Source organism: Mirounga angustirostris, unplaced genomic scaffold, assembly GCF_029215605.1.
Source record: "Mirounga angustirostris isolate CCGP_5_RB_7025 unplaced genomic scaffold, mMirAng1.0.hap1 SCAF_16, whole genome shotgun sequence".
NCBI classification, from domain to species: domain Eukaryota; kingdom Metazoa; phylum Chordata; class Mammalia; order Carnivora; family Phocidae; genus Mirounga; species Mirounga angustirostris.
The window spans coordinates 12,158,413-12,171,630 of NW_026991724.1; the positions used below are offsets into that span (position 1 = coordinate 12,158,413).

The following is a 13,218-nucleotide window of genomic DNA, read 5'->3' on the forward strand; positions in this document are numbered from 1 at the left end:
GGAAAACCAGTAGGGTTCCTTATCTTGCAGAAACAGACGTCAAACTATTCCTCCCTAGTCTTCCAGTTGGTCCACTGAGAATCCTGACTTCCCTCAGCAATTCTATCTGTTTTGTTTAAAGGGTTTTAACTTTTTTTTTTTTTTTGCTCTTAATACTTACAGCTTTTGCTCAGATGGATTATAAAACTTGTAGGTCATATTTTTACTTCTCTGGCACTTTCCAGTGTCAAGTAACACCGATGACACCAAGCATCAGAGGCTTAAAAAAGTACAGTATTGGTGGCGAGGTTGGATTTCATTCAAACACCCCAGTGACAAATCGTAGTAACATTTACTACACGTTTATTATGCACAGACATTGTTCGAAGAACTCTCTTTATAACTAGTCTTTAAAGTAAGTGCTATCTTTATCCCCATTCTACAGATGAGTAAACTGAGGCTTTGTTTGTTGTTGGGATTTGAACTCAGGGAGGCTGGTTCTGAAGACTGATCTTAACCTCATAGACCAACGCTGATTATAGAAGTAATAGATGCTCTTTGTAGAAAATGTAGAAGGGAAAATAAAAAACGTTTATAGGCCCATTACCCAGAGACAAATGCTAACATTTTGGTGTTTTCTTTTCTTGTGCTTTTTAAAAACATGGTTTATCCTATCACATACATGGTCTTGCATACTTTTTCCATTTAATAGCATTTTCCCTGTGCTATAATCCCTAAGTCCAACATTTAGTGGCTATATCATATTATGTCAGATAGCCGCACAATAATTGACTCTAAAATTTAATTATTCCCCATTTACTGTTGTTTCTAGTTTTCTGGTGTTCCAAATAACATCAAGATGAACCTCTTTTGTTATCTAAAGCTTTTTGTGAAATTTCAGTATTCTCTTAAGAAGGGAAAATTTTAAGTTGCTTGATAAAAATTGTCTAAGTTTTTTGCCAAAAGGTTGTACTATTTTGTATAAACACCAGCAGTGACAAATGTAGCCTTGCCAGCATTGAGTATTATTTACAAGTATCTTCTAATTTGATAGCTTAGTAAAATCTGACTTTAATGTATATTTCTGCGGTTTCCTCCCGAGTTTGCTTGTTTTATATAAGCTTATTAGTCATGTCTAGTTATCTTCTGTGATCTGTGATGTGTGTTCATCCTCTTTGGGGGTCTTGGTGCTCAATTACTTTAAGATTGGTGGTTTTACATCCAGTCTCGAGGTGAGGTCTGTTCGAACGTCACAGCCCCTCTTCTTGGGTGATAGGGAGGAAGGGGAGCAGGGATTGCAGACTGCGCTGCTCAGGGAAGGAGCACCCACTACCCTGTATCCTTCATTAAAGCCATGCCTGGGGCTGGAGCAGGACATCATATTCACAGGCCCGAATACAGAGCATGCGTGAAGGAGGGTTGGCGAAGTCTTTCTCTGTTTTGTTTTTTTAAACAAAACAAAGTGGAGTTTCTTAAGGATAGAGACAGGATCTGGTAGTGTGTTTGTGTCCCCATCCAGTCCCCAGCAGACTGTTCCGTGGTAGACACTCAGGGAGTTCTTTCTAACTTAACAACACTCAGTGCCCATCCTGTTGTAGAAACCCAGCACGGCAGTGGAGTATCTCGCAGCCCACCTCTCCAAAATCCACGGCCTGGACTGGCACCCAGACATTGAGCACGTTCTTGCTACCTCCAGTCAGGACAACTCTGTCAAGGTGAGTGACCCCCGGGGACCGTTGGGGGAGCTGCGTGTGGGAGGCATCAGATTTTGTAGCAGCACTTTGCTGGGAAGGAAAGCTGCACTAAGCACAGTGTGTGTGTGCGGTAGGGGTGCGGGGCAAGGAAGCGGGGTTGCCTGGGCCAGTAGGAACAGTGGAGTAGCATATCTCTGATGGGGCTCCTGGGATTTGCTCAGAGTGTTTTCTTCTTTCCCTTCGTGAAGGGAAGTCAGAGACTAAACCATTTAGAAAGGAGAAGTTCATTTGCCAAGAAGTTGCCAGGAAGTGAGATTTCAGGAAAAAAAACAACGCCAAACCAAACCAGATATATCAGTAAAGGAAAAAAGCCCACAAAATTGTTAAGGTTACCAAGTTTATGATTAGTCTCCCTGGGGTGGAAAACTAGCAATTTTCTCACATCATTATCATATCTACAAAAGTTAGGACATCGTCAGTCAGCATTGCTAAAGTCAGGGATAGAGTTGTTTTACTAGAGATTCTCTCTAACTTCCAGGAAATGCTCCAGGGTTTCTGTTGTTTCCGTGACCCTATTGTTTTTGGTTTATCTCAGAGCACAGCATTTCTTGTTGTTTGTTTTTCCTGTCCTGATTCTGGGATGTGGTGCCTTTAGAAGGATGCAGGGCACAGGGCCAGCCTCATTCCACAGGCCCTCCTTGTGGTCGGGTCCCTGTCTGAAAGGACAGAGATTTGACCACAGAAGTTTGCTTAGCAATTTTGTGATTCAGCATCATTAACGTAATGCTTTGTTTACATGGGCACATGGACAATGTCATTTTTTGGTATGGTGAGCAAAACTAGAATCATAACACTAAGGCCTGAAAAGTTAACTTCTGTCTTGAGCTTTGTAAATCCCTTAGGGTTGTCATTTACTTTTATGTGCCAGAGTGGGTTTTTTTGGTCTGTTTTGGGTTTGGGTTTTTGTCACCTTGTCATCCAAGTTCAGAACCCAGAAACCATCCAGTTCCCCTCCTCCTCTTTCCTCAAGTTTGTCACTGTTCAGTGACATCTTTACCACCTGTGAGGCTGGATTCCATGGGTATTCAAGCAATAGACCAGTTTCCACATGTGAGACTCAGTTCTTGTTCCTTACTTGTAGGCTGAGCTTATGAATTAAATGAGACTTTAAAAAAAATTTTTTTTTAAAGATTTTTTTGATTTATTTGATAGAAACAGCGAGAGAGGGAGCACAAGCAGGAGGAGTGGGAGAGAGAGAAGCAGGCTTCCTGCTGAGCAGGGAGCCCGATGTAGGGCTTGATCCTGGGACCCTGGGATCATGACCTGAGCCGAAGGCAGACGCTTAATGACTGAGCCACCCAGGCGCCCCGAGACTTTTGACATGGTTATTTAATTTATTTCACTGTATCCTGGTGGAAGGAAGACAGTTTTTATTGAATGTATATAAATAGCATAATTGTAAAAAGTGAAGCAGTTTTAGAGGCACTTTGCATAATATTCACCCATCATTTTTAGTTATTTGTAGATCAGGATCAGTATGTCATTTTTTCCTGCATAATCATTTTCTTAAGTTTACCTGATGATAGATTAGCTTATAATTTGTAGTAATACATTTTTGTTATATTTTTATTTTCTGAATTGAAGGGGTACGCTGGAACAAGATACCATTGAATGAATGTTTCACCTGAGTTTATAAATTATTAAACTGTGAAACTGTTGAATTGAGGGTTAGAGCTAGATCGAGAAGAAAGAAAAGGATTTTTCTTATATGGCTATTAAAAATAGACCATTAACCACAATGAGATGAATTCATACCAGTTTAATGATTTTTTTTTCCCCCTGATCTTGGGTTAAGCAGTCAATTTTACAACACTGCCTTCTTCTAGACGAAGAGTCCTGGAAATCCAGACACAGTTCCTTGGTCCATCCCGACATCTGTGTCTGCCCGTGGGTCAAGGTCAGCCTTCCCGAGTCCTGTACCCACGAGGCTGTTCAAGAACCTGGTTCTTTCTTGCCTGAGGCTCCTCTGGTATTTCTTCAGAAGCCTTCCTTTCTGGTCTGTAGCTTGTAGCAAAGGCCTTTTGGCAGGGAAGAGAAAAGCAGAAATTACCTGTGGACGAGAGGACGGCATGGCTGTTCTGGTTCTTACGGTGACCAGTGTGTCAGGTTGAAACAGACTGAAGTCATTCACATGCAGCATATAATCATTTCATAAGACTGGCAGTTGTTGCCTTGAGCATAAGACCATGTTATGAAGTGAGTGAGGCCTTGCTCAAATCCCCAGGGGCCTCTAACTTGTCCCATAATTATATGTTATAATTATATGGTATAATGCTCACCAATCGAGCATATTTAAATCTGGAAACAAATCTTTTTTTTTTTAAAGGATCGATTTTGTTAACAGTTATCGTGACAGTCTGTAAATAAGCATGAAAAGGACCCAATTGCCTTAATATATTCATAGTACTAATAGTTTACCTGTATGTAATTAACTTAGGGAGGTTGAACTTTTTATTTGCTAGTTTTTCACATTGGTAGACTTGATAATAGGAAGACATTCACAAAGTGTTGATCTAATTAAGAGTCTGGAGAGTGCCAAGCTGACCTCGTGATTTCTAGTTTCCCTTCTTTTGTAAGTTGAGGGAGCAAGTTATAGTTTTCCCTGTAGCCATCGAGGGAAACCCAGAAGAAGTTTAGTTGGAAAACACATCTTAGGGGCGCCTGGGTGGCTCAGTCGTTAGGCATCTGCCTTCGGCTCAGGTCATGATCCCAGGGTCCTGGGATTGAGCCCCGCATCAGGCTCCTTGCTCAGTGGGGAGCCTGCTTCTCCCTCTCCCACTCCTTCTGCTTGTGTTCCCTCTCTTGCTGTCTCTCTGTCTGTCAAATAAATAAAATCTTAAAAAAAAAAGAAAACACATCTTAACAATTTTATTATTTTGAATATAGAGCCTGAATTTGGCAAAAAGAGAGTTGTCAGAAGAAACAAGAATTACCTCATGTGATCCCTTTATAGTCACATCCTCCTTCAACCCCTAACTTTTAGCAGCCACTAATATGTTCTCCATCACTGTAGTTTGAGGTCATTTATTTTTTTTTTTGAGATTAAAAAATTTTTTTTATTAGAGAGTACAAGCAGGGGGAACGGCAGGCAGAGGCAGAGGGAGAGGGAGAAGCAGGCTCCCCGCCAAGCAAGGAGCCCAATGTGGGGCTCAATCCCAGGACCCCGGGATCATGACCTGAGCCGAAGGCAGACGCTTAACCGTCTGAGCCACCCAGGTGCCCCGAGAAGGTTATTTAAATGGAATGATTCAGGATGTAACTTTCTGAGTTGGCTTCTTTCACTCAGGATAGCACCTTCAAGATTCATCCAAGGTGTTTTAAGAATCGATAGATGATATACTTTTAGTTGGCGAATAGTAATCCACTGTATGAATATGCTACAGTTTATTATCTGTTGACCTGTTGAAGAACATTGATTGGGCCGTCAGCACTTTTTGATGATTGTGAATAGAGCTGCTATAAACATTCACGTATAGATTTTCCTGTGAATGGAACTTTCCAGTTTTCCAGGACAAATAGGAGTTGGGATCACTGGGTCAATGGTATATGCATGTTTAACTTCTTAAGAAACTGCCAAACTGTCATCTATTTTTGAAAATAATTTCTTAATACTGGAATAGTTCAGAGTTTCAGTCTTGGGCCTCCTGCCTTTGGTGTTCTACCATTTTCTGCTTCATGACAAATGCTCAGGCTCTAAGTATAGTTGTGTCTCTTCCTTGAAAGCACAGGCGTCTCTAAGGCAGAGTGTGTTGGGCTCACTCTGCATTCTGGAGCCTTACATTCCGCACGGTCAGTGGCGGAGCGGGTGAGTGTGTACGTGAGTGCATTGGTGGCCAAACAGCCACCTCTTTCCTGTGTGACCTTGGGCAAGTTAGATTGTTTAGTAATTTAGCTTCTACTTTTGAGAAAGAACTGAATGACACCCATTATTTGGTTGTCGCAAAGATTAAATGGGATAAAAAAACCTAAAGCTCTCAACTCTGTCTCGAATGCAGTAAGTAGTCAGCACATCGGCTGTCTTTAGTCGTTACTTTGCCCTGCATGATGTAAGTGACACAGGGTGAAAGCTTGTCACTCTGACCTTTCACCTGCAGGCCCGTTTAATGGGCTGACCCTGATCTGCCCTGAGGGCTGGTCCTGGTGAGGTTGGGAAATTCTCCTATAATGTTGATATATGGGAAAGGTTTTGTGTGTCTGCCCCTCTCCCCTGGCTAGGAGGGCTGCCGGGAACACACTGAGGACAGAGAGTGAAGGGACCGCAGGCTGCGCTTATTTCAATTGCAGAGTTTTTTAATGGCATTTATTTCACATATTATCCTGTTTTCTTTCTTCCAGTTCTGGGATTACCGCCAGCCTCGGAAATACCTCAGTATTCTCCCTTGCCAGGTGCCTGTCTGGAAGGCCAGATACACTGTGAGTGGGACACCCCACCTCCTGCTGGGGAGCTTCACCTTAGTGTTCCAGACGTGGGGGCCAAGGGCCCTCTTCTCTTATTTTCTTTGTGAGGCAGTTTTCTTTTTCTGTCTTGGCTGAGGGGTGGGGCAAAGGCGGTCATGACGGCATAAAAGCTGGTATGTATTTAAAAACTTGCTCTTGGAATGTTGGGGAAGAATCTGTGGGAGAGTTGCTGACCATAGACTGGGAGGCCGGGGCGCATGCAGGTGGTCACTAATGGCAGGGGAAGGGGGAGAGGTGGCGCCAGAGGGTTGTGGGGCTTGCGGTCAGTAGATCGTGGTGGAAAGAAATCTGGCTTTAGATTCAGAAGACCTGGGTTTTGGGTCCGTCCGTGCCTTTGAATTTTTTCCCAAGATTTACTGAGAAGTAATTGACGTGTAACATTGTATAAGTTCAAGATGTACACTTATTTCACTTAGCATAATGCCTTCAACCCCACCCATGTTGTGGCACATGATGGGATTTCCTTCTTTCTTGTGGCTGAATAATATTCCATTGTGTGTGTGTGTGTGTGTGTGTGTGGTGTAAGATACATCTTCTTTATCTGTTCATCCATTGATGCGCACTTGATTGTTTCCATATTTGCAGTGAGCCATTTAATATTTGTGTGGCCTTGGGCAAGCTGCTGGATGCTCTTGAACAATACTTTCCTCCTCTGTAGCATATGAATATAATTTTTACCAGGCCTTCCTTTTTATTATTGTGATAAAATTTACCGTTTTAAAGTATGCTGTTCGGTGGCATTTAGCACACGCACAATATGTCTTTCCTTTTGAAAAATGGTATGTGAAAGTGCTTTAGAAACCATAAAATGCTACAGATAGAGGGGATAGGCTATTAGTCTTTCAGCAATTTTCCCATTGTCACATTGATAGCTTCTGATCAGAGATAATATACTTTCTTCAGTGTCAGCTTGAAAGGGAGTACAGGGATGAATAAAGCTGCCTTTATGCATTAGGCTGTCACCCTGAGGCGCTGTGGAACATAGAAGATAATTTAGGTATTAAATGCCTTTTGCATCTGGGAGCGCTTGTCAAGAAATCAGACATTGTTCTTATGAATTAGAATACTTCTCTGGATTAATATGTTTACTTTAAAAAATAAACAGCGAAGTCCAGGAGTGCTGCCAGGAGGGAAAGTGAAGATAAATGTGCTTTTAGGTGACTGTGGTTTATTCCTTCCAGAACAGAGTCTGATTATCTACCAAATGGGCCCCCTTAGCTACCTAGCAGATTAGGTGTTGATAAGTAAAACGTGTCAGTCCTGAAACTGGAGGGTTTCCCTCTGAATAGCTGTAGTTTGGGGGGCCGTGGGAAGGCGATGTTTCGTGTAGATGCTGTGCTTCTGGTGCATTTCCACATGGCAAGAACTCTGCTCGCTGCTCTGGGGTTTTCCCCAGTGTGTCTTGCATACTCGTTCTGGATGTGAAACAGTGTGTTCTGTTCAGAGCCATTTGCTTATTTTAGAATTTAAAGTTCTCCAAGTATTTGGCTTAGCTTTATTTTTTACTCGCTTTGGTCCCTTCCATGCACAGAAAAAGGGAATAAATGCAAAAGAAAAGTAGATGTGATGGTTAACTTATGGTATTTGGAAAACATTTCCCCAGATGGGTTGGGGCCTTCCATCATCTCGTTTATGTTAGTTAGGAAAGCATTCCAACTTTGGTAATTCAAGATTCAGCTGACTCTCCCTGGAATAACCACCTGCTTTTCCCTTTCCTGCCGTAGCCTTTCAGCAATGGACTGGTGACTGTGATGGTCCCCCAGCTGCGGAGGGAAAATAGTCTCCTCTTGTGGAACGTCTTTGACTTGAACACCCCAGTCCACACGTTTGTGGGCCACGATGATGTGGTGCTGGAGTTCCAGTGGAGGAAACAGAAGGAGGGTGAGTGAGTGGGAGCCTGATTTCCTTCTGAGCCATGTTCCACAGAAGCTCCAGTAAGGTTGGCCATGTGGTCCAGTGCAGAGGACGCAGACCCCTCAGCTCTGGGCTTGAGGAATGGGAGAGTCAGGGAGACCGCCACCTACCCACTGTAGACGGGTAAAGGGGTGTGTGTCTGTGGCTTGTCTCCCAAGCTCCCGCCTCTTCTCAGGTTCAGTATCATCTCTCACCTGCATGGAAGAGATCTGTAAGAGATGGAGACTTGCTGTTGGATCATCTCTAGGGCTGAAAAACTCTGGGGTCACAGTCCTCAGAAGCCTGGCGTTTGCTCCTTGCCACTCTGGGGAGGAAGGAGACCTGAGGTCATCATTAGCACCGCCCCCCACCACGTATGCCTAGTTCCCTTCACAATGCACAGTGGTCTTTTACCTCCCACTTCCTTGAAGATGGGTTTGACCGCATGTCTTGCTTTGGTCATGAGACATGAACAGAGTGATACGATCTCTTCTGGGTTGAAGCATTAGCGGCCATTGTACAATTACACGCTGTCTTTGCTTCTGCCACCGCAACTGGCAAAACTCCAGCTGGAGCTGTGCCCGTGAGCAAGATGTCCTTGCTTAATCCTCTGAGATTTGGGGATTGTTTGTTGCTGCAGCTTCAGCTAGCCAGCCCTCACTAATGCAGGGTCAAGTGTAATGGAGTCAGAAGCCCTCAGCCTCGGCTGCTCCACCAGCTCACCATGCAAACTTAGTTGCAGCCTCTCTTTTCCTGAGATCTTATTGTCACGATCTCTAAAGGTTTTACAGAACAGAAATATATTTCTTGGTCTTTCCATATTATGGAAGGAAAGCCAGGCAGTGGAGTCGTGTGACCTGTCCAGGGTCCCAGGAAAGGTCTCGGGTAGACCTGGGATTATAGCACTCCTCTTATTCCGGCTTATTTGTGACCTTCGCAAGCCTTTCTTCCAGGATAGTTTTTGAAGGGACTCTTTTGATCATCCTCTTAATTTTCTCATCTTTATTTCCCGAATATCCCTGCTTCTAGGAACGTGAGGCTGCTTGGTCTTTATCCCATCAGTTTGCATGCATGACTTTGACTTTCAACTTCCTTTCTTGCATTTTGCCATAGTAAACAGATGAAGTTGTTTCCTCATAGTCTAGCAGGGAAAGGTTGGCCTGTAGTTCTGGCTTGAAACAAAGTTTTTGGCAACCCATTTTCAGGGGTTTGGCACCCCTTTATCTGTGTCATCCGTGAGCTGGCAGGCTGAATGGTGTACATGGGGGCCATCTAGTCAGTAGTGAGATTTTGAGTGCAAGTTACAGGTGTTTCTTCAAATTCTTTTTATTGTAAAGTGTATCATCTGTCTAGAAAATTGCATAAAACCTGTACAATCTTACAAATTTTGAAGTGAATATCTATGTAACTACCACCACGGGCTAGAAAGGGAACATTGCTTGAGCCCCAGATCCAGTCCTTTTCCTTCCCTAGAAGGAAACGCTGTCCTAATAATTATGAGAGTGATTTCTGTTGTTACTTTTATAGTTTTGCCACCGTTCATGCATCCCTCGAAATAGTTTCAGCTCGCTTGTTGGACCTTTTGTAAATGTAATCCTCCTGCACGTATTCTTGTATTTTACTTCTTTTTCAACCACTGCTGCTCCATTTTATTTTACTTCCATGGCTTCTTAGTCAGTTTTTACTGGATCACCTCAAGCTTTGACTAGGGTTCTCACTGCGGTGCCGGAGCTCTTAGAGTGCTAGCAAGAGAATTGGGATATCATGGCCAAGGGAAGGGGATGCTTCATGAAGGAAGCTCCAGTCACTGGTTTCAGATGTTGCTGAAGGATCAAGGTGCAGAGTAAGAGGAAAGCACTTAGTGGTACAAATAGGAAGCTATGTGATCATTAAGAGACCAGTTCCAGAAGCAGATTGCGGATAGAAGCCGGATCGTAAGGCAACATGAACAGAGGCAGCAGGAACTGGTTTTGTGGATGAAGTCGCTTTCACAGGCAAGGAGCAGACTAAGTAGATCTTAGAACTGCTCCCCTCTCTGTCTGAGGGCAAGGAGAGGGTGCAAGAGAGGCAGTATGTGGGAAAGCAAGGGCCCTTGGAATGGGGGTGAAGGCACTGGTGGAGGGGTTGGGATTTGAGTGGAATTAGGGGTAACTTTTCTCCACAGTCAGGAACGTGAAAAGAAGCCAGATGTGAATGCAGACGATTGCTGATGTGAACATGAGTCTGTACAGGGTCCAGGGGACTGCTGGCAGGCAGCCGTTCAGAAGACTTGTGTCCTGCCGGGCATGCGCAAGGATACAGCAGCACCCTGAGGAGCGAAGGCCCAAATGGGGGCAGGGACACAGAGAAGGAACTTCTGCCCCTCACCCACCCTTTTAGCTTGGACACATCATGTGTTCTGCTGCCTCCATTTTCCCATCTGTAAAATGAAGGAATTGGATGAAATTCAATTCTAAACTCTTTTAAATTCTTTGCTCTCTAAGGATGGCCATAAAGGAGATTCTTTTTTTTTTTCAGAATTTTTTTTTTTTTAATTTATTTATTTGAGACAGAGAGATACAGAGAGAGAGAGAGAGTAGGAGCAGTGGGGAGAGGCAGAGGGAGAGGGAGAAGCAGACTCCCCACTGAGCAGGGAGCCTGATGCGGGGCTCGATCCCAGGACCTGGAGATCATGACCTGAGCCGAAGGCAGACGCTTAACGACTGAGCCAGCCAGGCGCCCCCATAAAGGAGATTCTTGATATGACCTAATTACTCAGAAATGCCCTGATCCTTTCATAAAGCTCCCTCAATGATTTTAGAATAGTTTCCCTCTGACCAGACCTGATATATGGAAATATAACTCAGTCAATTAAGAACACTCAATCAAGATTGATTATCCTTTTTTTTTTAAAAGCTTTTATTTATTTATTCGACAGAAAGAGAGATAGCAAGAGCAGGAACACAAGCAGGGGGAGTGGGAGAGGGAGAAGCAGACCCCCCGCTGAGCAGGGAGCCCTATGCGGGGCTCGATCCCAGGACCCTGGGATCATGACCTGAGCCAAAGGCAGACGCTTAATGACTGAGCCACCCAGGTGCCCCGATTGATTATCCATTTTATAAAGAGATGCATCTCTTTACCAAAAAATTCTTTTAAATGGCAAGGTGCCGTTATGCATTTAAAGCAATTCGTTTCACAAAAATCATATTCATGCTCAGCTCCTCTGGAGCATATAAAAGGAGGAACATTTGTGCAGGCGAAAGTTCAATGTGACGTTAAATCCCAGCATCCCTCTTCACCAGCTGAGCTGCCAGATATTCTTTCATTTCATTTAAGTTTCTGCTCAAATCTGACTTCCTCAGGGAGGCCTGTCTAAAGATAGCTCCACCATCAGTTCTCTAATCCTGGGTGTTGTTGTTGTGTTTTTTTTGTTTGTTTAATAACACTGTCACTACCAGACATTTTATTATGTATTTATCTATTTGTCTGTTGCCACCACTGGATTGTGAGATCTATAAAGACAGAGACTGTAGTATTCATGTTTGTCCTAGTACCTAGAGCAGTGCCTGACGTCTAGGAGATGGTCAACAAGTTTTTGTTGAATGGATGGATGAAGGAATCTCACCCCATTGCAACCTGTAGCAAAACTGATGTTGAATTAAAAAAAAAAAAAAAAAAAATTCCAGGGGCGCCTGGGTGGCTCAGTCGTTAAGCGTCTGCCTTCGGCTCAGGTCAGGATCCCAGAGTCCTGGGATCAAGCCCCGCGTTGGGCTCCCTGCTCAGTGGGGAGCCTGCTTCTCCCTCTCCAACTCCCCCTGCTTGTGTTCCCTCTCTCGCTGGGTCTCTCTCTGTCAAATAAATAAAATCTTAAAAAAAAAAATTCCAGGATTATTATTTGGTGATTTCTAGGGTCCAAGGACTACCAACTGGTTACGTGGTCACGGGATCAGACCTTGAGAATGTGGCGAGTGGATTCCCAGATGCAGAGGGTATGTATTCAGTGCTGTTGTGGAGGAGTGTAACTGGGTACGCTAGAAACTTAAAAAAAAATACAAAGTTTAGTACCTGTGGGAGTTAGAGGATACGTAGAGACATTTACTAATACTTGCTGGTTGGCCGAGTGGCTTGTGTAGGACACACGGAGGCTTTGAGATCTTCAAGAGCCAATTCCCGTGTTGGGTACTTTTAAGCGTGAAAAGCCTCTGACTGCCTTTTCTCATGTCCCAGTATGAGAGTGTGGGTAGCCGACTGAGCAAATGGCCTGTGGGCTTCATTTCTTCTCTTCTTCTAAATGAACTAGGACGTCTAACCTTAGGGTCTGCAGTGTTCAGAACCCTTTACATCCATCAGCAGCACCTGTCCTATGAAGCTCTTTTCAATTTTTGCCCCATAATGATACCTGTTTCTTATGTGAACCACAGTGGTTGGTACCTGGTATGAACTGCTGTGGCCTGTGCTCTGTAGAGGGTAGATAGAAAATGCTGCGTAAAATTTTCAACCCTGCAGGGTGCCTGGATGGCTCAGTTGGTAGAGCATGCAGCTCCTTTTTTTTTTTTTTTTTTTGTGCCAAAACCTGGGAACAAGAGCATGCAACTCTCTCTCTTTTTAAGATTTTTTAAGTTAATTAATTAATTAATTAGAGAGATCGGTGGGGTGGGGAAGAGCAGAGGGCGAAGGAGAGGGACAAGCAAACTCATGGCTGAGTAGCGGGCCCAGTGTGAGCCTCAGTCCCATGATCCTGAGATTCATGAGCCCCACGTTGGGTGTAGAGATAACTTAAAGATCAATCAATCAATCAGTCAGTCTTAAAAAAAATTTTGCAACACTGCTCAGTACGAAGTCACGCTTAGCATTTTGGTTAAGTATCATCACCTTACTGCCTTTCAAATATATTTTTTCCAGAAAGTACCATTTGTTCATTTTTGGTCTTGGGTTAGCTGAGCAACTCCATAAAGGCTTGGAATTTAATGTTTTCTGAGGCTTGCACAAACTATGAACAGGATGAAAAATTTCCAGGGTAGCTAAAAGTCTGTTCTCCTGTGTATTTAATCAGAGAGATTTGGTGGAGGGTAAAACCTATTCTGATTGTATCGGTTTTTGGCCGACATCTTTAGCCTTTGTGATTCCCATTTTTAAGTCAGAACCCTAACCAGAC

At 43.7% G+C, this 13,218-nt stretch overlaps 1 protein-coding gene across 6 annotated transcripts in view; it reads left to right on the forward strand.

Moving 5' to 3' along the window:
• The window catches only part of WDR59 (WD repeat domain 59), an 84,699-nt gene that overhangs the window by 33,789 nt on the left and 37,692 nt on the right, over positions 1-13,218 (forward strand). For all 6 annotated transcript variants that reach the window (XM_054511259.2, XM_045890743.3, XM_045890740.3 and 3 more), the window contains exons 8-11: positions 1,578-1,694; positions 6,069-6,146; positions 7,916-8,072; positions 11,973-12,052. In XM_054511259.2, coding sequence (XP_054367234.1) covers positions 1,578-1,694; positions 6,069-6,146; positions 7,916-8,072; positions 11,973-12,052 — 432 coding nt within the window. The remainder of the gene's footprint in view (positions 1-1,577; positions 1,695-6,068; positions 6,147-7,915; positions 8,073-11,972; positions 12,053-13,218) is intronic.